Genomic DNA, 25662 nt, shown 5'->3' with positions numbered 1-25662 from the left:
TTCAATTAATTTTAACTTTATTCGCTTGTCGAAAGAACCGCTCAACCGAATGGTCAGAATGGTTTAAAAATATTTTCATTTTTTTATGTGTTTCTAGAAAAAAAACATACCTAAAAACTTTGAAACATTTTTTCACATTTCCGATTTTAGTACTACTTCGATTTTTTTAATAGAAAATAAATATTTTTTAGCCACTTTAAAGTGCTTCGGTTTCATATCTTTTAAGCATTTTAAACATTAATTAACATTCTACCATGCGTCTCCATTGAAGAGCTATTAGGAAGAAGCGCATGGACTACTAGAACTAAGCACAATGCGTTTCCTTGTTATAGAGTTTCAATGGGAACGCATGGTTGATTGTTATTTTTGCACAAAAAAAAAATATGATTATTTAAAAAAGAGTGAAAACGAAGTACTATTACGCGGTAAAAAATTATTCAGTTTTAGCAAAAATTGAAAGTGATGCAAAATTTTTTTTCCTCTATTTCTGCGCATTTTAAAGATAGAAATCCTTTCCAATAATTCTAAAACCATTCCTATTTTTTTAATTTTTCGATGAAACGATGATTTTTTCGATTGAATAACCCTAGCTCCGTCTATACGGCAGTTAATCGTTCGCCGGGTTCCAAAGTACAACTACTTCTCTTAGTTTTGTCCACAAAAAAAAAACAAAACAAAAATACTTAGCACAGACATACTTAAAACTTCCATGGACCACTTTTCCACACTTGAATTCCGCACAATGGCGGCCGAAAATTTCAAGTTACCAAGTGCTCATGAAAGCAATTGCATTCACTAAATTATAATTCCAGAAAGAAGTAACAATCAAGGCCGGCGGCGAAAGGAAATGAAATTCTATTTGCACTCTTCTTTTCTTTTTTTGGGCGAAAACTCCGAGATACTGTAAGTAGCTGCTACTAACGAAACACACAGTCACGGGTGGTTTTTGCGTGTTGGGGAGGGGGAGGGGGGAGGGGGGAGGTAAGGGGCTGATGGGGTCAGAGAAAGAATTTCCCAAGTGGATAGCGAAATAGGGGATGAGAGCGAGAGATGCGCTCCCGTTGCGCCCAGAAGCAATTCCATTTCATGTCGTTCCCGTCTGCGGAAAAGTGGTGACCATTGGAAAGAGCGCGAAACAGAGCTAGTTATTTTCGTCCTGTCGCATTCTTGCCCGAGGTCATTCCAGCACACCCCGGAGACCATGGACTGGAATGGGTTGGTAATGTAACCTACTTAATTTGAAATGGAGAATAGAGTGAATTATTCTAATGTTGGGGCTATAGAGCTGATGCTGCTGGTTGTGGTCGGTCGGTGCAGTGGCTGTTTGGGCTCCAGGCTGCATGCATTGTGCTATTTTTGTTTGTCTTTTCCAATGCGTTCAATCAATTTGAATAATTGATGATTCAATTAGCACGTTGGGGTTAGATTCAATATGGCAGCATTGATTTAGAGAATATTTTGATTTGAGTCACAATGTCACAAGATGATACCTACATCTAACGGCAGTCTTTAGCTTTAAAAATAGGATTAAACAATTACTTACACAGCACATCTAGTCGCATGTCCACGGTGACCGGTTCGCCGACATTGTTATCCGCCGTGCACTGATACACACCGGCCTGCTGTCTCTCAACGCGTTCCAAGGTCAGAATGGGTCCTTCTCCGATTTTGGCAGCCGATTTACCCGCTCCACTCTGCATTGAATGGCAAATATTTGAGATTTAGTAGTCTCGTACATGAATTTCAATTTACGCTTACCCTCTTGGTCCAGTAGATGGAGGGAACCGGATTACCGGAAGCTTTGCATTCGAGTGTCACTGCACCACCTTTCCGGGCAGTCAGCTGCCCACTGGGCGGTATCGCTCGGACACTGGGTGGAACTGTAATGGAATTGAGAAAAAAAAGTTACATTTTAATTAATGCTGGTGACGTTTTGATACCTTGTGTATAGAATGTTCCGGAGTGTAATGACACCGGAAAGTTTAATAGTTTTTGTTTTTTCGGTTTGCTCAGATGTTCGCTTCTCATTTGAAATAAATTGAATTTGTGACTTTACAATGTGCTAAGCGACAAAGGAAGATGAGCAGCTACGGAGAACTTGTTTTGTTATCATTAGGGATGTCGTCAGGGATGCTAGGTCATTTTTTCAAAAATCTGTGATCAAACCCAAAACCTTTCTGTGAAAATCTGTGACCGTTTTCCGTATCACAATATCAGTTCAAATAAAAAAAAAGGTCTCGAATTCAATTTAGTGAGCAAAAAAAAATTGGTCACACTACCAACACGCTCTGTACCTTTTCCCTCAACCGCACTTTTTGGTGCTAAACTGTGCTCGATTTCCAAAATCTGTAAAAATCTGTGATTTATTCAAGAATCTGTGAAAATCTGTGATCATTTTCAGAAATCTGTGAAAATCTGTGTAGTTTTAAAAATCTGTGCAGATAATTAAAAAACTGTGAAACACAGATTAATCTGTGAACCTGACATCCCTGGATGTCGTAATATCGATCAATTAATCGAGTAATCGATCAATAACTATGATAATCGAGTAGTATTTAATCGATTAGTTTGAATATAATATTCGGTTCAGAGCTGCCAATACTGCAAAAATCTGTATTTGGCGGAAAAATCAATCTGTACAATATCTATCTCGAAAAATCAAAAATGGAATCTGGGAGGATACTGATTTTGCGAAAAAAAAAGGATCGCTCAACCTGGTTAACCCCTATTGGATCAAATACAAAATCTGAAAATGGGTATTTATCTGTATAAAAATTGAATTATCGGTATTTTAGGAGAGCATATCAGTATTCCTGTATCGAGTCCAAAAATCGGTATAAATACCGATAAATCGGTATTGTGGCCAGCGCTGCTATGAGGTACCTATTCAAAACTCCCCTGTAAAATGGAATGGGTAGAACTCAATCGCGAATATTTCTTGTTGTATTTAACGCAGCAACATATTTTTTCTCCATATCATCGGAAATATTGTTTGCAATTTATGAAAAAAATTTCAGTAGATTGAGATAACCACAAATAACTCCAAATTGATCTTTTCTAAAATGCTTGATATGAACGCACATTAGGGTGAAATTCAGTGCCAAAATGAAACGTGTACATTTTCAACCACATTAGTGAAACAAACCGCCGCATAAAGCGTATCGTGAAAACTGACACATAGAAATATGGAATATTTTCAATTATGTAAATATAAAACTTGTGGATGGCTACAAACGATTTGTAGTAGATGTTACAATTCATGAATGAATTTGAACATCACATTTTTTATTTAAGCGATCATGTCCCCTGCACAATCCTTTATTTTTTTTATATCCTGTATTTGTACCGATGCAATTATGCAAGTGACGCGTTTGTAACTTTGCAAAATTCTAAAAATTAATCGAATTGTACCGGCGATTATTGGTATTAGGAAAAGCATGTCAGTTTTATTCGTATTCACGTCATACAGTGATGTCTCTGACACTACGCTTCCATTTTTTTGCTCGCTAAACTATTTACGTGCTTCACTTTTGAAAGAGAACTTGAATCCGCTGAATTTTTTCCGAGTTTACTGACTGATTTTACAACCTGGCTGAAATATAATTGAAATTTTTATCTGGCAGTTATACAGAAGATGTTTGCATATATATGATACCGGTTGTGAGGCGGCTAGGATTTAGACCTTATTCGATATACACTTTACCAGACCCGGCCGTGTGGTAGAGCCGTATCTACCACATGGTTAGGGTGGCCAAATGGTAAGGAATATGCATAGATTGCATAAGAACGCCAGTTCGTGTCCTGTCTCTGAGCTATCTTTTCCAAAAAAATCATCTTTTCTTTTTTCACTCATGTGGATTCTCTAATATAAGAAGTATATCGAAAATAAGCTATCTACAAATTTTTCTTTCAAATTATGATAAACGATATTTTATTCAAACTAAAAATTGATCTTTTATTGTACGAGGTTAAACTTGAGCATAATGAAGACCGGTTGAAATTTAAGTTATTCCTTTTCGAATTTTCGAACTTTTGATCGAGCTTGAGCCCAAACTCCTGCATATTCCCAGCTGCCTTACCAGTCTTCTTGAAGACCCTCTTCTGCCCAGTAACGTTCGATGGGTCGAAGCTGAGGCCAATTTGGTGGATTGATATTTTTCTCAACGAAATTCATACCCTTTTCCGCAAGCCAATTGAGAGTAGTTTTTGGCATAGTGAGCCGACGTCAAATCCAGCCAAAACAGTAGAGGTGTACTATGCTTCTTATATAAAGGTAGACACTCATATTGATAGATTTCTGCATTTATAGTTCCAGTAGTGTAAAAAATGGTTGACCAAAGGAACATATTGCTTGCCATACCAGTACCTTTCGACCGAATTTCTCCACTTGAATCGACCTGTCCGGATCGCTCACATCCTCCCAAACGACGACAGTAAAGTATAGTGGACCTGGAAGGGGTTTTGAGTCCTTCTTTACATAAGTCTCATCGTCCATCAAAACGCATGCATCCGGACACTGCAAAAGACGCGAATACAATTTCCGGGCCATTGTTGCTACTCGCTTCTTCTGTTCTACACTTTGTTTCGAGATTTTCTGCTTCTTGTAGGTCTTCAGGTGATTTCGCCTTTTGATACGCCGAATCATTCCGACACTCGTTCCTGCTTTTTTGGCCAAATCACGTATTGACATTGATTTGTTCTTCATGATTAGAGATACCACTGGTCCAGTTTTGGGTTAGAAAATCCGGGTTTTCTGCCTCTTTCTGGTAGCTCATCCAAAGAATAGTGTTCCCCAAACTATTTAATGATGGTTTTAACACTGACATGATGAATTCCAAACCGCTTCGCCAATTTTCGCTTAGTAATACCCTTCTCACTTAGCCATGTGTCCAGAACCTTAGTTTTCACTTCCTTTTCAATACGCGACATTTTGAAAACACAGAATTTCAACCACACAAACAAGTAAACAAACGAAAGCTGACAGCCGAACGCACAGCATACTGTGATCTGAGCATAAAAAAACCATCACAAAGACATGCGTACAACACAAATGTATGTGGATAGCTTATTTACGATACTCTCCCTAAAATTAAATGTTCTGATAATTGAGTTTATTGTCCCGAAACATATTTCTGAAAATTGCAATTTTGACACAGCAATATTCTTGACAATATAGTTTTCTCACCAAAATTCATTCTCACAATATTCCGAAAAGTTTTTCGCCTAAATTAAATAGCCGACAATGAAGTTCAGCATGCTGTGCTCTGAGCATAAAAAACCATCACAAATACAGGTATAACTTGATCATCATCAATCGAACAACAAGCCTTACGCAATACGAAGTAATGTCAATATCTAGTCTCTAACCAAAACAAAAAAAAAAAAAACAAATGGATTCTCCTCACAGTCTAAAGTATATTTACATCCGTCCTGGTTAATCACGGTCGCAAAAAAAAATCTGCACGGTTATAAACTTCACGCACGCGTCTTAAACTTAGCTTTTAACCCGAAGAAAAATAAATTAAACGTTTCCCGAATATTCGACGGAGTTTAGTCTAGCCCGATTTAACGTAAGGAGAAATATGAAAAAATGCAAATAAGATAAAAATATATCTCTAAGGAACGATCTCACCAGTACCCTGCATCTTCTATTCGCATTGCTGTAAGCAACGCGAGTTGACACACTACTGAAAAGAAAAATAAAATAAAATAAACACTCGCGGATGGGTTTGCTGTAGACCAATTTTATTTTGAATTACACGATTGACTTGCATATTTTCACACATTCCATATAAATCTGATAACACCGACAATGGTGTGCAAATTCGCATCGTTGACGTCATTGATTTCTGAGCGGTAAATTCACAGTTTCCTCGCTGGAACATTTTATTTTATTTTTGCGAATCAGCAATGTTCAATAATAACACTATTCACTATTACTCAAAATAACTGTTTCGATCAATTACCCTAATTATGTTTTTTCCTCGAAGATTCCAACAATTGTTTTCTAATACTGCATATATTGTTTCATCCGGTTTCACGAAAAAGAAACATTTCGATACTCCCACGACGAAAGAGCCTAATTTAACAATTTACTGCACTGATTTTATATTTGCCGTCTTACTCTTCGCAAAACTATCAAGCTTTCGATATATATTGGAGCCTTTCGATAAATTGCAGTAAAGGCTTCGTAATAATCAAAAGAGATAGTAAACAAAGAGAGGCTTACATTTGCAGACAGGTTCTTTTGTTGTTGGACTATCGATTTGAAGCTAAAGTTCCTCCAGAAAATAAACCATATAGATTCCTAGATAGAGACATTCCTTTGTTGGTGGGTTATAATAAAAACAAAAATATATGTTTGATATCACATTACTGTATCAATTGATGAATAGGAAATGACAGTTCAACTGACGGACGTTCGGAAACTTCGCATCGCCGGACTGTCCTCCTGCGAATTGCAGGTTTGGAATGCAGCGACAATACGTAATGTAATATTCTCTTGTCTATTAAATACTATTAAAGACTCCCCCTAGAAAGATGTGGCCATTTTTTGTTTTCGAAATAAAATGAAATATTTAAACTTTTCTTGGTACTGTAAATAATTGAAAGCATGACCACAATCGGAAAACATAAAGTGCAGACAGAGCTTCAGACCCAAACAACGTGTAGTGAGTCATTTTGAAATTAAATCAAATTATTACTTGTACTTGTCACGAAAAAGGGCCTCACAAAACGTGACTAAAGGAAGCTTATTAGAGAGTCAAGTGGCGCTGCATTAAAACTGCAATCGCGCACGGAACAGAAAGTGTGTTTGACACGCTAAAAACGGTGGAGCGCAACGTTAGACCTAAATACATGAGGCATAATCACGATGGTGAATGGACAGGGGTGTCGAGATTTTTCTACGGGTGAGTGCGGTTGTCATTTTTTGTTTGGAAAAACAAGAAGATAGTGGTAAAAATAACAATATTTTCTAACAAGTACTAAAAATAGAAACAGTTAAATTCTGTTATGAAATGTTGAACGAGTTACGATACCTATTAACATTTTTTTTTCAATTTATATCCCATTACAGTTCGTAGAATACCGGCATCACTTCATTGGTCGGTTTATTGTTTTGCGACCTTCAGACCACAATTAATGCAAAATGTAATGATGGTGCAAAATTAATGACAGCAGGCTCTAGTGGCTTCATTTTGTAGGGATCATCGGCGGCGTGGGCTCGACTATGCTCTGCAACAATGTCGAATTCAAGAGAAGGCTAGCGGGTTCAGCAGGCATAAACATGCAAAATTTATTTTATTATGCATAACAAATATTAATATGTAGTAATGAATGTTAACATATTGATGTGGACGATGATTCTTTATTTTGTTTGCAATACGTAGGTAAATTTTGTAAAAATGTATGATATGGAACAGTTTGAAAGCTTTGTGACATTGTATTACTTTTTCAGGTGATAGTGAATTCAATTCGTCGCTCGACGAGAAAAGCGACAGTTCTGATTTTTTTTCTGCAGACACAATAGTAATAATACAATAAACTACATATTGCATAGTCAAATTTTGAGCAGTTAGGACTTTTTCTTTCATTCTCATTCAACTTTCTTACGATTGTGGGAGAGTTGGCATCATTGGGAGTGCGATGCGGTGTCCTGGTGCAGCTCTCAAAAAAGTATAATTTCAATGTGTTGTTTGATACGTGTAGTTAAAAATTTTTTTTGAAATAGTTATTTTGAGTGATAGTGCAGGTGTGGCAAGTGTATGTTTAGTAATGAGAGTGCTATTTATTGAATAATGTTGATCGGCGAAACTAAAGATGCTCAAGCGGCGGAAACTGAGAATTTACCGCCCCAAAATTCAACGATGTTAACCTGTTAACCGATCGAAGCTCCGTCTGCATGTCATTGTCGGTGTTGTCGGATTTCAATGGAATGTGTGAAAGTTTACAAGTCGATCGTGTTATTCAGACTGAGGGTCTAGGGTTTGTTCTGCAGCGGAACCATTCGCGTGTGTTTCAATTTTATTCTTGTAGTGGTCGTGTTTCATCTCGCGTTGCTGACAGCAGAGCGAGTGGGAGAAAAGGGATACTGGTGAGATCGTTCCTTAGAGATATTTTATATTTTCACCTGAGTATCGAAAATCAGATTTTGTTAAGATCATATTGTTCACCAAAACATATCCGGATCTCTTTCCCTCCCTACTAACAAATCTTTCATCCCATGATGCTCGTGGAGATGTAGTGGTACCCGCAGTCTCTAGAAACGACGAGTATCGGACTAACATTCCTTCCTTTTCCTTAGTAGCACAGCATTTGGTCGTAACCAGCGTCGTTATTGATCATTTAATGACAAGTTAGGAGTGAGTGGGTATGTACAGTGAAAATGATTTGCTTCTCCCAAGCTTCATTTTCTTGGTTCATTGTACATTTTATACTCATTCGGTCAATCACGAAGTGCAACTACGGGCGATCTACTTCAGCTCAGCTCAGCTCATTCTCATTCAACTTTCTGACATAGAATCTGCATACTAGGATGCTGCTACTGTCAGAACTATTTGTCATATTTGAGATTTCTCCTGTTTTACTTACGTTCGGATTTAATATTACCGATGATTTTTTAATAAACTTTCAAGATTGGAATTATTTTGGTCATGAGAAGACACTCTTCATAATTTCTAAATCATGGTACCGGAAATAGATTTTTATCCGTGTACTTGCCAACGGTCTTGCTGTCTAATATTGTTATGTCTAACAAATTTATGCCTTCCGTCAAACACCCCGTCAGAACGTACCGATATGAACGTCATTTCCCCCTCAGAGACCACAACAGCGATTAAATTCGATCCTAACACTCAACAGCAGAGCCAGTAATCGGACAAATTATGGCTTACAAAACGAAATCGCCCCGGAGTAATCGGTCAACTTGAAAACACGAAATACGAACCCAAACCAAACGCCCTCTCAGTGGCTTGGTTTTTGTGGAACAGACGAAACCCCATTTACAAACCGGACCGGCTATTCACAGCAAAAAAAAAGGGTGCAATAAAAAACCGAACAGAATTAGATATAAAGCTAATCCTTTCCCTGATGCTAGTGACTAGTCCTGTCCCATCTAGCTTCAGTCACTTGTCCGGCGATAGACGGCTCCAATTGAATGTTGATTGTAAATTGTATGGAACCTTCGTTCGTAGCCGAGCACGTTTTAAGCTACCACAGACTGGTCGACCGGTAGCCTCCACAAAACTATAATTATTTCCCCTGTCAACAGATTATTGCTCTCTTTCGTCCTGGAGTAGCCAAATAGTGACGACAAATCTTGATGATGGTCCGCAACCGGTCCTCCTTTGGTCTGGTTGACCGCACGTGGAAACGATGTTAAATGTTGTGTGCTATTTACCAAAGTGTAGATATGAAAGAAATTGCTGTTTCTTTGACCGTCACAAATTTTACTTTCGGTCAGCTGGAGGGAGCACCACCGGAAAATCCGGAGGTGCAGAAAAAAAATATTGGAAAACTTCGGTCCTATTCAACGACATACGAGTGGAATGCATGGACGTACGGCGTACGCTCAATATGGCCAGCAGAACAGAAAATTTGATGTAGATACGAAAAAAAATCTGCCGCTTTTAGAATTAAATCTAGCGCAATAGAGAATCTATCGCTTTGGAACATTTCATTTTCTGGAAGGCTGCCAATTCGCACACCTGCAACATCCGATAATTTATAAACTTCAAAAATGTCATTCCGGTTCGCAACTCCTGATCAAAGTGAAGGGGATATTTGATCACGCTATCATTTTTATTTTATTCCAGAAAATTTATTTTATTAGTGATAACAGTGAAGCAATATAGATTTTCTTTGAAAATATCTGGCATCTCTGGCCCATAGTAAAGTGAGTCGTATCCACGAGTTTTCCGAAAAACCAAGGCGATTTAGGAAATCTATAAACTTTTGCGATGTCTTCAAAAAAACATGATTTTCAAAATTCTGCATCAAAAACACATAAAATATTCTACTAAACACTCAGACCCTGTTAATTAATAACACACTATTGCTCGCTTGCATGTGTCTGACAGATTCCCCCCTTCCCCAGACGCCTGGCAGCGTCTGCCAGAATGTTTTGCCGGAATGCTGGCAGAACTCCAGTAGGAGTTTCGCAACGATGCAACAACCATTTCTGGCAGAGAATTTCATCTAGCGGCTATTAACGGTTCTGTTTCTGCTGTATTGTTGCCGTACAAGACTGGCTGGAACGTTTTGAATCGGCTCTTCATTTTCAGCGACTTTGGTTTTTTTGGTTACTAGAAATTCAAATGAAGAGCAATAACATAGTTTTTGCACTACCAAACATGATATGTAAAGCTTCTTTTCTCAATATACCAGTTTTTTCATTTCATTTACCTGGTCTCAAGACTCGTTTTCATTTTTTGATGTACAAGCAGTATTGACGAGTATCAAATGAAGTCGAACAGAAAAAAAAGAAAGAAGAGCTATTCTTCAAGATGTGACGTGGCGAGAGAATGACGCAATTTCGCCTGCAAAATTTTGACAGCTGTCGGAATCTTGCCGAGCTTCTGCCGGCTGCCAAAATTTCTCACAAGCGTGTGGCCTTCTAAGGATAGTTCGACATGTAGATAGCGCTGTGGTTCAAACGCCAATGTTTCGAATGAAGCTTTCCAAATACTTGGGAATATTTATTTATTTGTGGTTAAAATTCTATTGATCGAAGAATATTGCTGTAGAATAGATGAAAAAACTTCGATTTCTTTCAATTAGAATTTCTTCTAATTTATTTGAATATTGCGCTAATTTCTTCACATTCGAAACGGCCTACAGACTGATTGGCCTTCTAACGACAGTTCGACATGTAGATGATGCTGCTGTACAAACTATGATGTTTTTGAATGAAGCTGTCAAAATACATAGGAATGTTTAATCTCCGGTGAATTTTTATTTTTTTGTTGCTGAAATTCGGATAATCAAAGAATATTCTGTTGTAATAAAGAAAAAACATTGATTTCTATCAATTAGAATTTTAATCAATATTTTTAATATTCCGCTTGAGAAAAAAATAAAAGTTTATTGTTTTCAGAAAGACCTACAGATTGATAATATTGACTTCACTTGTTGACACCGCTCTGAAATAATTGGCCTGGTCGTTTATTCCAACCAAGTAGTTGTTTAAACCTTTAATTTCAATTACGAAAATTGATGACATAACCTCACTTAGCATCGATATTCAAATATAGTGTAGTATTGAAGAAATTAAAGGTTTACTTCTTAGGCAAAAGTTGAATGAATGCAAAAGTTTTACCTATTCCGTAGGTTTGTTTAAGGAAAAAAATACTATGTTAATGAAATGAAATACCAAATGAAATACTATGAAATAGTTCCGCATTTAATACTCAATTCCTATAATAATTTGCTAACACCCACATTATCGAAATGACGAAATTCTTAATGAATTCTTACTCGACTGCATGATTTTTCAGCGCTCGATCAGTGCTAGAATTTTCGCCTGAGTTGGCTGCTCGACGAACCCGATTGACAGTGACATTATAAATGTCATTGAATATTCGCTAATTTTATGAATGTGTCAGACTAAATTTTAGGCGCCTTAAGCCATTTCACTATTGGTGGGTGCTGACTAAGGTAGGCCGTTTTGTTAATTTCCAGCGAATTTCAACAGTTTATGTTGGAATTCTAAGAAGAACTGGTTATTGACTAGTTATGTATACCCGAAAAATATGAAGATTTGAATTTGTGTATTCAGTTATTTAATGTTTTCATTTAAAAATAAACTGAAAATCAGCACGAAAACGTGCAAAATCGGAGAAGACGAATTGACAATTCAGTCCGTATCTTCTCACTCAATTCTGACAGATTTCCGAATCAAACGGTTGTAAGCGAAATTCATTCGGAATCGGTTGTTGCACTGGAGTTGGAATTGATTCGGAATTCCACATAATTTCCACATGGAATTCCGAATGAAAATTTCTCGCCGATTCAGAATTGATTCAGAATCCACTCGGATCTGATAATGTGGGCATCATCGTTTTCTTGGTCCATAAAGTGAAACATAGATGGCCCGGAATTGATTTGAGTTTTGCATTTAAAAGCCAATTGACACATTGTCGCAAAGCTGATTTACCGGTAGCGACACCTGCCAATGAAAAATGGAACCAAGAAAAGGAGGATTCTTTCGGAAATTTTCATATCGGCAGTAGTGATTTGCCAAATTTTTTCGTTTATTTAATAGTACAAATAGATTTCAGCAATAAAAATAAACTCGAAGTAGAAGAAAATCAATTTGAAATTGATTACTTCTGCTTTTTAAGTAAACTACGATCAAACATGGAAAATCTTCAGAAATGTGTGAAATTGGCTAAGGTTAGGTTTTGTTCGGACCAACATTTTTTTAAACAGAAACAAGTGTAATGTTGATTTCTTGAGTACTAGAATGTATATCGATCGAGTATTATTTATTTTGGATACTTTATTTGTTATTTTCAGGCATTTGAGAAATGGTATCAAACCAAGTTTAAACGGTAGATTTCGCACAATGAACTAGAGGCGTGCAAAACAGCTCATTTTGGTGAACAGCTCCGAACCGATCAGCTCACTAAAGTGAATCGATTCGATGTATCAGCTCATCAGCTCTTTTAGTTTGAACTTAAGGTTCATTTTGTGCGCCGTTTCTCTTATGCACTGGTTTTCTTTCAAATGCATAATCGAAATTTAATCATTGATTTGCAATGATGCAATGAATGCAATGCGAATTAGTTTATCTTTAATTGATGTCGACTAAATTGAATCTCTTAAAGAGCCGAAGATCCGATCAGCTCGTAGCGTGTTCTCTTCGTCATAATGCAGTGAACTGGGTAGCAAATGAGTGAGCTGATGAGCTGCGGTTCTTTTGAAAAGAGCTGTGAGCTGTCAGCTCACTTCAATGATTCGATTCACTGGAACAGCTCATGAGCGAATTGCCCATCTCTACAATGAACTAAGATCAACATTAGCACCTCAGAGTAAAAACTTTTACTTCAACTTTTACTATGATTTTTCAGATGAATTTGCCTGTTTTCAAAATAAATCGTTGAAAAAGTGGAGTAATTAGAAAGTTTCCTACCGATTTGACAGCTCTTGCTGTAAGTATCATCTCTAAACAAGCAGCGCCTCTACATTTCAGTTTGGCGACAATATGCCAATAACGTTGATTTTATTTGCTGACACTGCACTGAAATAATTAGTCTGGCCGTTTATTCCACCCAGTATATGTTCAAACCTTTAATTTCGATTACGACAATTGATTACAGAACCTGACCTTATATCAATATCTATATATAGTTCGGTATTAAAGCAATTATTTATTTTTTGAGATTCGCGTTCGTTATTTGCAGCATATTTTTACTCAGAACTACTGCACATAACATTAAAGTCAAAATTGGCTGGAGAGCATCAAAAACTTCGTACATAGAACCAGATATACAAGCTCACATATGAACTGTTTGTAAAATTTGCTCATTCATCAGGGCGAACATTTGCAGATGTCACTGCGATCGACACTCTTCTGGGTGCAGCATTCACATGAGACTCTACTTTGAGTGCATTCACGTCACTCTAGTTGTTTTTCTGTTGGTTGATGACAAATTTGTTTATGTTATATTCCGATCGAATTTTCGTGTGATTTATACAACGCGAAAAAAAAAATTTTCTTTTACACTTAGAGAAATTGTGCGAGAAGTGTTCAAATTGTTGTGGTTGGATTATTTCTATAACAGGCAGGAGAATTTTGTTATCGTTTTGGGACACAGTGAAACGTTTTGAATGATCGCGGCGAATGGTCGAGTCGGAAAACATAAAATACAGACAGCTTCAGACCCAAATAACGTGTAGTGAGTTATTTTGAAATTAAATTACACTTGTTCTTGACACGAAATAGGGCCCCACCAAACGTGACTGAAGGAAGCTTATTGGAGAGTCGAGTGGCGCTGCTGCAGCAAACTGGAATCCCACACGGAACAAAAAGTGTTTTTGACACGCTAAAAAAGATGGAGCGCGACGTTAGACATAAATACGTGAGGCATAATCACGATGGTGAATGGAAAGAGGTGGCGAGATTTTTCTATGCGTGAGTGCGGTTGTCAATTTTATTTGTTTCGAAAAACAAGAAGATATGGGGAAGAGAAGTGTAAACATCGAGCGGTTTCCGGTTCATCACATATTTGGTCACCCGGTGAACGACCACGATAGGTTAAAGCCGGGTATAAATAAATGATATACAATACAATACATATTTGGAGTAGTCAAAAAAACATGAAGTTTCTTTACAATTCTGTACGTTACAATATAATTAAATAGCAAAACTAAGCGTTAATTGAAAGATAACAGTCACATAACAGATACCCGTATTTCGAATACTTTTTGTATTCACCTTTAGTGTATCAGGTTTTTTTAAATTATGAAAAGAATGTTTTACACAGCTCCGAATGTTTTCTATATCTAAATCACGAATTTTTCACGGGTTCGCTTCGATCACAATATCGAAAAAGAAAAGTTCATTCAAAAATAAATAGATCTGAAACAAAGGAATAATTTATACTTTTGGTTTCTCAGGAAATGCTTGATCACAGTATTTTTACTTGCATATTTTACAAATGATTACTTATGCAGAAGAAACCCATTCCTGTCATTCTTAATATCATTATACAGTTAATTTTCACACACGAAACCAACAATTCCATGCCAAATGTAATTATCCTTGACTTTTTTGCTGTTAATGATGAAGCATCTTCAGCTTGGCTGTGTTGCTTTTAGCGGGCAGCACTTAAAACAATAAATTTTTAAACTATCCACCAATATTCAGATTAAAACATAGCCAGATTAGTCCGTCGCTAGCCGTTGTTCATAATTTATTAAATTTCTTACTTCATTTTCTCCGTCGTTCCACCGACTGTCAAAGTTTATTAGGGAATAATCCTTGCTGAGAGCGAACATAATAAATCGTTTAAAACTCCGGTCTTAACATCGTTTGCGATGTCTATTTTTACAGTAACGAAAGCTCTTTCCTTTGTAGCCGAAAGTCGGTTTTGAGCGGAACCATCATCAGTAGACAACCAGAGTAGTAGTAGTAGTAGTAGTGACGGTTACCGACACGCCCGATGACGCGAACGACGATGTTTTCGCAAAAGGACATCATCTTAATGGAAGCAAATATTATTATAACTGTATACAGCAATTAGCATACAAAGTAGTGAAATTTTGCAGTTCGCAGCGGTGAATGAGAAAACCCGGAGAAACCAGCTCTTTATTCGGCAGCACAGAAGCAGTTGTGTGACGGCTGTCGGAATGTGCTTCTACGGAAAAGTTGATAGATTGAATTTTACGTTTCAAATGGCAAACGTTGATTCAGTTACCGACTGCGTTCACAGTCTGGTGTTGGTTCGGGAAAAAAGGCTAACAATTGGAAGTCTGAAAAGCGATTGAGAGATGTTGTTCGTAAGTAGTGATTCAATTCAATTGTTCGGGAGGATTTTAGGGTAGTTGTACTAATAGTTATCACAATTATTGATTCGCCACATTATTTTGTAGAAGATTTTTGTACTCAAGATATGACACTGGTTGCTAACACATCACTCAATAAGTCAAACGCAGAACTAATTGTACCTAGCGCGCCATCTAAGCTTCGTAGAATGACGTTTGAATTTGACACAGGCTGCTACGGAGAACTCATATAATTTTAATTATATTGTAGAATTTTAGGAACTGTTACAAGAACTGTTCATTAGAAATACGAAGGAAATTATTTGAAAAGATAACGTTTTCTTACAAATACAATTGAGACAGAAACAGGTGCTCTATAAATAACAGGGGTGGAACATTCGTGGAAGTGGAAGAAAAGCTTTAGATATCTGCGGGTAATTTTATAGTCTCATTTATTATTTCCAGTAGCGAACAGTTTAAAAACGATCGAAAATGACGACAAGAAAATAGTTTCGCCCTTCTTTTCTAGCGATTGAAATATCGCTCTGTTTGTTGGAATGGAACACGAGGGGCGAAACTAGTTCCATCTATATTGAACTGCGCGAACTATTTACTATCGGTTTACTCCTTGTGTTATGAAAAAGTTTTATTTTACCAGTTGTTTCCCCCCCCCCCCCCCCCCGTTTGTCAACACAGATCAGCTGCTTGCACTGATGCCTGATTTCGTCAGGCATTGTAGAATAATTGAAAATGAATCATCGGTACATTATGAAATGCCTCTTAAGGGACCGAACAGATTCACAAACTTAACTAAATATGCGATATTATGATGAGAAATAGTGTTTTACCATCTTTCGTTTTATTCCTCTACACACTAAGATTTAATTTCTTTATTCGGTAATATTTTTGACGAAAACTTTCGGTAATCTATAGTAATAACCGATATTTCGGTACATGGGTTTTATTTTACAACAATTATGCCAATTTTCACCGAACGATCAGTTTAACTCATTACAGAATTCTGTATTAGATATACAATTGATACGGTAAACCTGAATAGTCGCCGAATACGGTAAAAATCATACTGTCCGTTTGGTAAAGTTATCTTCCAATAACCGAACTTCTGTGAAAACCGATTATCATGAAACTAACTGTCAAACAGTTATTAAAATATTCAGTGAGTGTCTTTTTATTAACCAAACGAAAAAAATGTTGAAGGGTTCATCGATTGGATTGAGGTACAGGTAATAAAAGTTTTTAAGACATTAGAGCCACTAACAGTTTTTTATTTACTTATAGGCGGAAAATAATTTTGTATCACTTGTCCACTTGCTGCCAACACAAATCGTTCAAGGGTAATTTTTGTTGGACTCGACGGATTGTGAAGTGTTTTGGAAGGCGCTCATAATTCCGGTCAGTCGGAACATCTGACACTTTTTAAATTTCTCGTGGAATAAAACCATTTTCTTTATTCATTTTTGTTAATATGTGTTGTTTTTTTAAATCCGAAAATCCAGAATTTTAACCAAAGGAAAACAAACAAACAAAAATTACCGAACAATCTGTTAGATCGATTTGGTTTACAGTTTACGGTAGTTGTTTGACAGTTCAGCAATTACCGAACGATCGGTAATCAATTCAATTACCGAACTGATTACCGAACGTTCAGCTGTTGAAAATTCGGTAAAAAATTACCGAATACTACGAAATTTTCTAAGTGTGTAGCGTTCAAATACCCTCAACTGAATCGAAACAAGTTCGGGATCTCGATATAGGTCAACATAGCATCTTAAAAAATCAAACATTATTACACGAAACAAAAGAAATAAATACTCTTGCATTTTCAAATAAACAGTTCTTGTAATAGGTCCTAAAATCCTTCAAAATTTGCGACAATTATAGTTCTGGCTGTATAAAATTCGATCGTCATTCAAAACAAAGTTCAAATAATGAAACTAAGAAGGCGCATTAGATAAAATTAGTTATGCGTTAGATTGTCAAGAAGAAAATGATATGTCGTGGTGCTGCTTGTTTAGAGATGATACTTTCAGCAAGCGCTGTCAAACTGGTAGTAAAATTTTTAATTACTCCACCCTTTCAACGATTTCTTATAAAAACGGCTAAATTCATTTGAAAAATCATAGTAGAAAAAGTTTTTACTTTTTTGTGCGAAAACTAAGGTTTATTTAGAATGAAGCATTAAACTTGGTACCCAAAATAAATGGTTCTCGATTCTAATACTCGAGAAATCAATATTACACTGGTTTCTGTTTAAAAAATTGTTGGTCTTAACAAAATATGAAAATTTTCGGAAGAACCTTCCTCTTCTTGGTTCCATTTTTCATTTGCAGGTGTCACTACCAGTAATTCAGTTTTGCGACAATGTGCCAATTAAACAGCTCTTGCAGAAAGTATTAACTCTATACACGAGCAGTGCCTCTACATTTCATTACAGTAACTGCTTATTGCAAATGGATTCAGCCAACTCTTCTGCGATCGCTGCGCTGCTCAAATGGTGAGCTTTGATACTAAGCAATGGTGATAGTTTTTTGATTTAAGGTAGCGCTTCGCCGTGGTCACGGGAGTTCGCTGCCTATCCCGGGGTTTCACGCACTTTACCCAAAATTGTGAGAAAACGGAGAAGAAAACGGAAATTCCAAGAACATACGATCCTAGATAATTAATTTTTCTATCGATTCGTATATATACTGTGCCTGATAAACGTTTTTATCGAAAGATTTCGTGCGAGTTTTAAAAATAAATGAGTTTTTCCTTATTCTTTCGCACGCACACAATGTCAACGCATGCATTGGGGTGTGAAAAATGCCACATGCGGTAGACGCTAACAACATTTCTTTTGTTTTCGTTGTCCGTTCTCTCTGTGTAAACGTTGAATAAAGATGAGTAGAAAATGTAAGTAAGTGTTACTACTTTGTAAAATAATTTCTATTCATGTTTCAGTAGAACCAGAAATCAGTAATGATTTTCATCGCTACTAGCTTTGACGCTTTGTTGAAAACTTAGCACATCCCTACATATGCGAGTTGTTTATAGCGAGAAATGGAAAAAAGAAAACAAAAGGTTTAACAAAACTCGCACGAAATCTCGCGAAAGAAAAGCTTTCTAACTAATATTTTTCGCCAAATGCATAGTAAAATCATTTACCTACAATCGTATGTTTTTGATTTTTCGTGAATCGGGTTAGTATTGGAGAAATTTGCAATTTAGAGTGAAATTTCGGCGACAAAGCAAGAGGAAGCAGTGAGTTGTCTCGCTTCGACTTGACCACGGCGAAGCGCTACCTTAAGAAAAGTTGATTGTATTTTTATATCAACTTCGAAGATGTGAAGTTATCCTGATTTTGAGTTTATTCTAAAAAGAAGATAAAACTTATATAAAAGAGAATATCAAAGACGGTCCCATCTGCTTATGAAGATTTTTATTTAATTTTTTTTGTGTGATTAGTAATGTAATAGAATTCCTTATGCTGTCAAAATTTTCTTCTGATACGATGGAACGATGACGGACTCGATCATAATGTTATGTAGTGAAAAAGCGGGTGGTTAGTGTCAAAGACATAACTGGAGGACGTGAATGCGAATTAGATTGACATGATTTTATCACACTTCCGTATATCAATAACATCTGTTGAGTACTTTTTGTCACCATTTATTTATCTGCACCAGAACCTTAATTCTGAACAATTAAAAAACTAAATTTGGGACCTGTGACTTTTTCCGAATTAAGTTGCAAAATTCAGGTTCAAAATCTAGATTCAATGTATTTAGCTCTTTGAACGTCAAAAATGAGTTACACATTCCACTCAATTAAAAAAAGTTAACGTTTAAAAAATTTAAGTTTCTACACATCTTTTCATTTTATAGTTAAGGAACAAAGCTGTCAAAATTCTCCAAATCATACGAAAAATTGATGCAAAATTTGAACTTAACTCAACATTTGAAATCTTTTCACTCAAAATAAAAAATTGCCTCTTCATGCATATTCAAATACATGGAATTCATAATTTAGAATATTTTTTCCAAATAAGAAGAGCATTAAAGCGATTCATAATTATTCAATTTTGGTTCCCAAAAAAAAACCCGTCAAATTTGAATGATTTTGAAACATAAATCTCTGATTTCTCGATTGGCATAACGCATAATTGAAAACAAAAATTTCCTTGAAAAATTTCTATTGAAATTATCACTGATTGATTGATGATACTCTTAAAACTAGGACCGATAAATCTGCAATAGTAAACGATATATTCGTAAATTTTTCATTCGATATAAAAATGACAATGAAAACGTTCTTTAATTTCGACATATCGTTCTAATTTATGAACTTGAGTAATTCTGGAATTTTGGAGATGAACTCATTCTAGGAATTTTGATTCCGTATTCAATTCTAGAGCTGAATTATGGACATGAATTCCGAATCTGAATTTAGGAACAGAATTCAGTTCCAGAGCCGAAGTTCTGAATTCAATTCTATCATGGAGGTTTTGAATTCTGAAAATGAATTCTGGAACTGAATTTACTGTTTTAATTCTGAAACTGAATTCTGGAATTAAACTTTTGTTTCTGGTAGGCACTGGCACTCGGTGTTCAAATCTAATATTTTGTTTCAGAATCCAAATTCGTAGTTTGAATTTTATTCCAAAATTCAGAAGTTGAAATCCTGAATCAGAATTTTGGATACGAAATTTTCATTAGGAAATTAAATTCAGTTCTAAAATCTAGTCAAAAATCTTTTATAATCCACCTAGTGGTGTAATGATGCCTTTCTCATGTTACTCATATTTTCAAAAACATCACTAGAAGATTCTGTCAAGTTTCTTTTTTTGAAACTTGAATAAAATCAAAAACTTTCTTCGGTATAAACTACCATCACCTTTTCAATTTGTAAACAGTTATGTCAAGTTTATATAGATTTAAATGTGGCAACCCTGCACGTTACACAAAATTGAGCAAAGCACGCTTTGTGCTAGGTGGGTGCGTTTTTTTCTTCCGTATCAGCATCATTTTGTATGACAGTTTGAAAGTTTTGATACTCATTATCCTATAATTTCAAAACCGGGAGACGAATCTGAATGAAATTGTATAGTATCTTTTAAGATAATGAAAGCTTTAATTTAATCATGATTTGTGAAAATCGGTTTAACCGTTACTGAGAAATCGAAGTAAGTTCCGATTTCGAAGCTTTTCTTCACGGTTACCAATGCGTTCGGAAGCGGAAACTGGGCACTAGTAGCCCCAAAGCAGATTTATAAACCCACTAACTAACAAGGTCTGCCAATTAGATGAATTTACCAGTAAATTTTACAAAAATGTGCACCTCGTTTCGACATCGCTTGTGAAAAAATCCTCATGAAATTGAATTATTTTACTAATCTCACTGTAATATCGAAACCGGAAGGCGGATCTGAATCAACTTTTCGAGAACTTTTTGAAGAATCACAAGACCTTTTATTTGCATCTTAGTTTGTAAAAAACGGTTGAGAAATTTCCGAGAAAATTGAATGCGCATTGCCTTATAATTCATATTGCCTTATAATTCTGGAACTGGAAGTCGGATCGGGATAAAAATCGATAGCGATCTATGGGATCATAGGACCTTCCATTTGAATCTGAGTTTGTGAAAATCGGTTCAGCCATCTCTGAGAAAATCGTGTGACATTATTTGTCACTTACACACATACATACATACATACACACACACGCACACACACAGACATTTGCTCAGTTCGTAGAGCTAAGTCGAATGGTATATGACATTCGGCCCTACGGGCCTCGGTTCGAAAGTCGGTTGTCACAGTGATTATATAGCGTTTCTACATGAGAAAGAACCTGTTCTAAAAAATTAGTTTTCATGTACAGATTTTTGATACAGATTTTTATGTAGTAACCCTGCTGGACATTACCGGGTACAATTTCGGTTTAGCTGTTTGTTTATATGCAATTACTCCGACAACGACGACCCTGCATTGAAGCAAATATATTATATATCAATATGCATCACTCTTGCGATTCACGAGGGACATCACAGTAAAGTGCGGTGGTAAAAAAGGTTACTAATACACTACAAATTTTTTAATGCACATATGACAGCCATGGTTTCAGTACACTGAATCAAACAAACCCAAATATATAGAATATTTCTCGATATACACTGCACGAAAAAATAAGCTGTAAATACGGTTTAGAATTGCAATCTGATACTAACTCGGAAGAGAACACATTGTTATATAAATATTCCCTATTTATATAAATGAGTGTGAAATGTAAACGCAGAACTAAACGAATTAATCTTAATGCTAATTCCAGAATTTTACCAACATTTCCGAATTAAGTATTGCAATTTCTTGATTTGAAAATTTAATCCATTTGTATTCAGGTTTACTGTGATAATGATTCCCGATTCCAGTCCAGTTTGTTCAGAGCATATCATTGAACAGCAGATATGTAATACTACGGTATATTATTGTTTGTAATGCTGTTGGCACTACTGGTATTGCTCTATGTCTTTAATTTACTGTTTATCCGTGAGACAAACAGGTCGAAATCATAGTAAGTTTACAGTTAACAAATCTTTTTTGCTTACACATTAATTCACTAGAAAGAAGAACGGCTGATTTTAATTACACAGTGCTGCCACTATGAACATTTATTACAAATGAAATTGAAGAAAGTGAAACATCCTCCGAAAATTTTCATTTTCATTGGTGATTAAGACGATAGGTCTTAAAGCACGTAATTCTACATTATTTATAGGCAATATTTACTTTCGTCAGAAAAACACATGAAAATGTTCACACCTCTATTTGGGCATCATGCTCAATTAGTTGTGACATTTCACTTCTGGGTGCACGATAAACGCAGACTATTAAATTTGACTGAACTAATAGCCTTGAGCGTCACGAGATGGTGTTACTGTGATGTCCTTTTCGATTTGTATTGAATTCGTTAAAGTGATCCATATTGATATATAATATATTTGATTGAAGCATGCTAAGAATTAATGTAGCTCCAAAACTTCACAAATAATGATTAAATAATGTACAAACGATTACTCACGTAATAAAACAGAAAATTCAACTCTGACATGGCAATCAACAATTAACGGGGCGATGTGATGTTTTCATTACATAACCGAAGTGGCTGGCCAACAGAGTTGAAACCCAAAAAACAATTGTTGAAAATTTTCGTACTTCAAAATAAGTGCTCTCAACTTGGCACACATTTTTGCTGTACATTTAAAACAAGAAAGGAATGAGTTGAGTGGACTCTGGCGAACACAAAAGTTACCCCAACTTGGTACCTCACACAACTCCACAAACAAAGCGGCCATTTTTTTCTACGCTTGCAGTTCGTTTGTTTTTATTCTGTATATTTGTTTTACAATGACGGTGAGAATGGGCTCTTGTGTTGGGCTAAAAATGATCGCATCGACGGCTTGTTGGAGCCAAACAATTTTCCACCGGTACTTCTTCAGTTTCAATTTGTGGTCTTGTGGAAAGTAATACCACAGACTAACAGACATGACAGTATGAGTAAATTCTTATAAAAATCATTTTTCGTGATGCACTAGTTCCACCTATATTGTACTGCGCGAACTATTTACTATCGGTACACCCCTTGTGTTACGTAAAAGTTTTTTAACTAGTTGGTTTCCCCTCGTTTGTCAACACCGATCAGCTGCTTTCAGGGTTGCCTGATTTCATCAAAATATTTGATAATGAATCGTCACAATAAATTATTGGATTACGTTGATAATATATTTAACTTTTTTAGCGATGTTGGAAGGTAAACATTTATTTTACTCAACGTTGTTCATCTAGACTATTTTTGATTGTGTTGGTGATTTTCACCCGAAATTAAGTGACGGCAGACCAGAAGCAAGTAAATATTGTAACAAAACGGGTTCGATTTTGTGTTGCGTTGTAGGATTAGAAGTAGGCACAATTCTGTATATAGTTTTGGCAATATGTAATTAATCTGTATCCTGCATGAAAATCGCATGGAGGTATACAAATCAATACATTACAGATAATTCTGTATGAATGGCAACTCGGTAGGTAAATGAAAAAAAAAACACAGTCTAGATGACAGACAGGATGTATTTGATAGGGTAACGTAGCGCCATCATGACATATGCGAGTACTGTCCCAAATAAAGGAATATTCGAAATGACCGTTTATATGGTTAAAGAATCTAATTTGAGTGTCCTGTCTGTTAGTCTGTGGTAATACTCACCAACTAAAACGTAACGATCCATTACATGGAATTGGGGCCCATCAACAATGCTTGTGAAATTTCATACAATTCGCTAAGCATTCATTTCATTTCAGTGGTTGGTGGTCTTGATTTCCACTGGAAAAAATGATTCCATTGAAAACTATTTGTTGAATATGAGTTTCACATTGAGTGTAAATTTCCATGACCATTGGCACCACACGGTGTAGCAGAGCGCCATGGTCATTTATTGCAATAAATACTATAATTATGACAGCTCTGATAATCAGCACTGCTTCCACCGCAGCATGAAGATAGTAGGTACGGTGCAATGTCGAAACGTGAAACATGTTTAACGCCTATTTAGTCAGAGTCGTTCATTAATACTGCACGCCGTAATTTTTCCCAATTTCCCTAGCCCCGATGCTCTTTCCGTTTTCCATTCCATGGACAGGGACCAAAACGACCCCGTAACCTTCTGTCGGCTGGCAATAAAGCTTTGGGACTCCACTCTGTCCCTCATATCCTCAGCATGGTGATAATGGTAGCAATAAACACAGTCACACAATGTTGTATGCCTCTTTATTGTCCCAGTGCTGGTGGACACATATTCTAGTTCTGCTGCTGCTGCCGCCCGGAAACTGCATTTTGGCCGGAGTAGTTCCGTCAAATAATTGTACAATTTCCACATGTGCCGGAGCTCGTGCGTCGGGTTGTGTCATGTGCCGTTAGGGTCGAAGTCTGTCGCCGGCAGCTTTGAACGAAGGAAATCATAGTAGAAATGTGGTAAGCCCCAGGATCCTAAAGTAGGAGAGCTTATGAAGCGAAGAAATTTTGCAGATGCATCTCCACCGCAACCGAACAGCCGGGCTGGTGTTGGCAGAGGCGCAACGACGGAAGGAAAGTTTCGTTGGTGTGGATTAGCAGCAGTCTTCTGCTGATGGCATCCTCAGTCTGGAAGCTTAGAACGACGGAAGAACAGCGGAGTGTGCCTGGCCCAGATGGCGCTATTGCTGTTACTGATGCCTCCAAGGTTCCATGTTCCATACTCTGGTGGGTGGGCGGCTGGCTGTTGCGGTTGACCCTTCACCACAATTAATAGCACGCTACAGCAAAACGAGCTTTGGATCGTGAAGGAATAGGGCAGGTTTCTGTTAAGAGCATTGAGGGGTTTCTCGATGTATCGATTCTTTTGTTGTTTGCTAGGGTAATAAAGCGTACCGTATACTTTTGAAAATATAGAACTGAGGATGTTTTGTGATTCTGCAATCCTTACTACCTAATATGAGTGAACTAGCGTTAGGTAACGGTTATAAAATGGTTAAACAGAGAAACTATATCACGCATCTAAACATATGCTTTTGTATCACCCAATTCTACAGTCGGTCCAGGATATTTGGATGAAATTCAAAACCCGGAAATTTTCTACCTATCCTATCCGCATTTTAGTGTACAGTTTGAATTATTAGTCGTTAAATGATCGATTAGAGAAAACAAACGGGTCCTTTATAAGTTGCCAAAACACACATAGCGATTTTTTGCCGTGAAAATTTTTATTTTTTAGTATTATCTCCATCTAGAACGATACACTTGACCCATCGGTCCTCACACATTTTGATGCTCTTTGAGAAGAAAAAAGATTTATCAAGGCCTTCAAAATAGTCTTCCGTTTCTGCAATGACCTCAGCATTCGACGAAAATTTCTTTCTCAGGAGAAACCTTTTCAGATTTGGAAATAGATAACAGTCGCTGAGAGCCAGGTCTGGAGAATACGGGGGATGGATGACGAATCCGTACCGCAAATCATTCAATTTCATCGTTACTGTTTTATCAGGACACGAAACTCGTCTTTTCCCGTGGAATGATGAAAACTAGAACTCGTCTGACACGATCAGCTGTTATTCAAACACTAGTGAATAGATTGTCATAAAATTTGGTATTG

The 25662-nt window shown here is 36.5% G+C and overlaps 1 protein-coding gene across 1 annotated transcript in view; it reads right to left on the bottom strand.

Annotated features, from left to right (window-relative positions):
* The window catches only part of LOC131428103 (neurotrimin-like), a 269364-nt gene that overhangs the window by 87316 nt on the left and 156386 nt on the right, over nucleotides 1-25662 (bottom strand). The window contains exons 4-5 of the mRNA XM_058591808.1: nucleotides 1759-1880; nucleotides 1544-1694 (exon numbers count right to left, since the gene is read on the bottom strand). Coding sequence (XP_058447791.1) covers nucleotides 1544-1694; nucleotides 1759-1880 — 273 coding nt within the window. The remainder of the gene's footprint in view (nucleotides 1-1543; nucleotides 1695-1758; nucleotides 1881-25662) is intronic.

The sequence above is a fragment of the Malaya genurostris genome, chromosome 1, assembly GCF_030247185.1.
Source record: "Malaya genurostris strain Urasoe2022 chromosome 1, Malgen_1.1, whole genome shotgun sequence".
NCBI lineage: Eukaryota > Metazoa > Arthropoda > Insecta > Diptera > Culicidae > Malaya > Malaya genurostris.
Note: the sequence above shows the minus strand (reverse complement) of the source record. Positions and strands in the feature narration are given on the sequence as shown.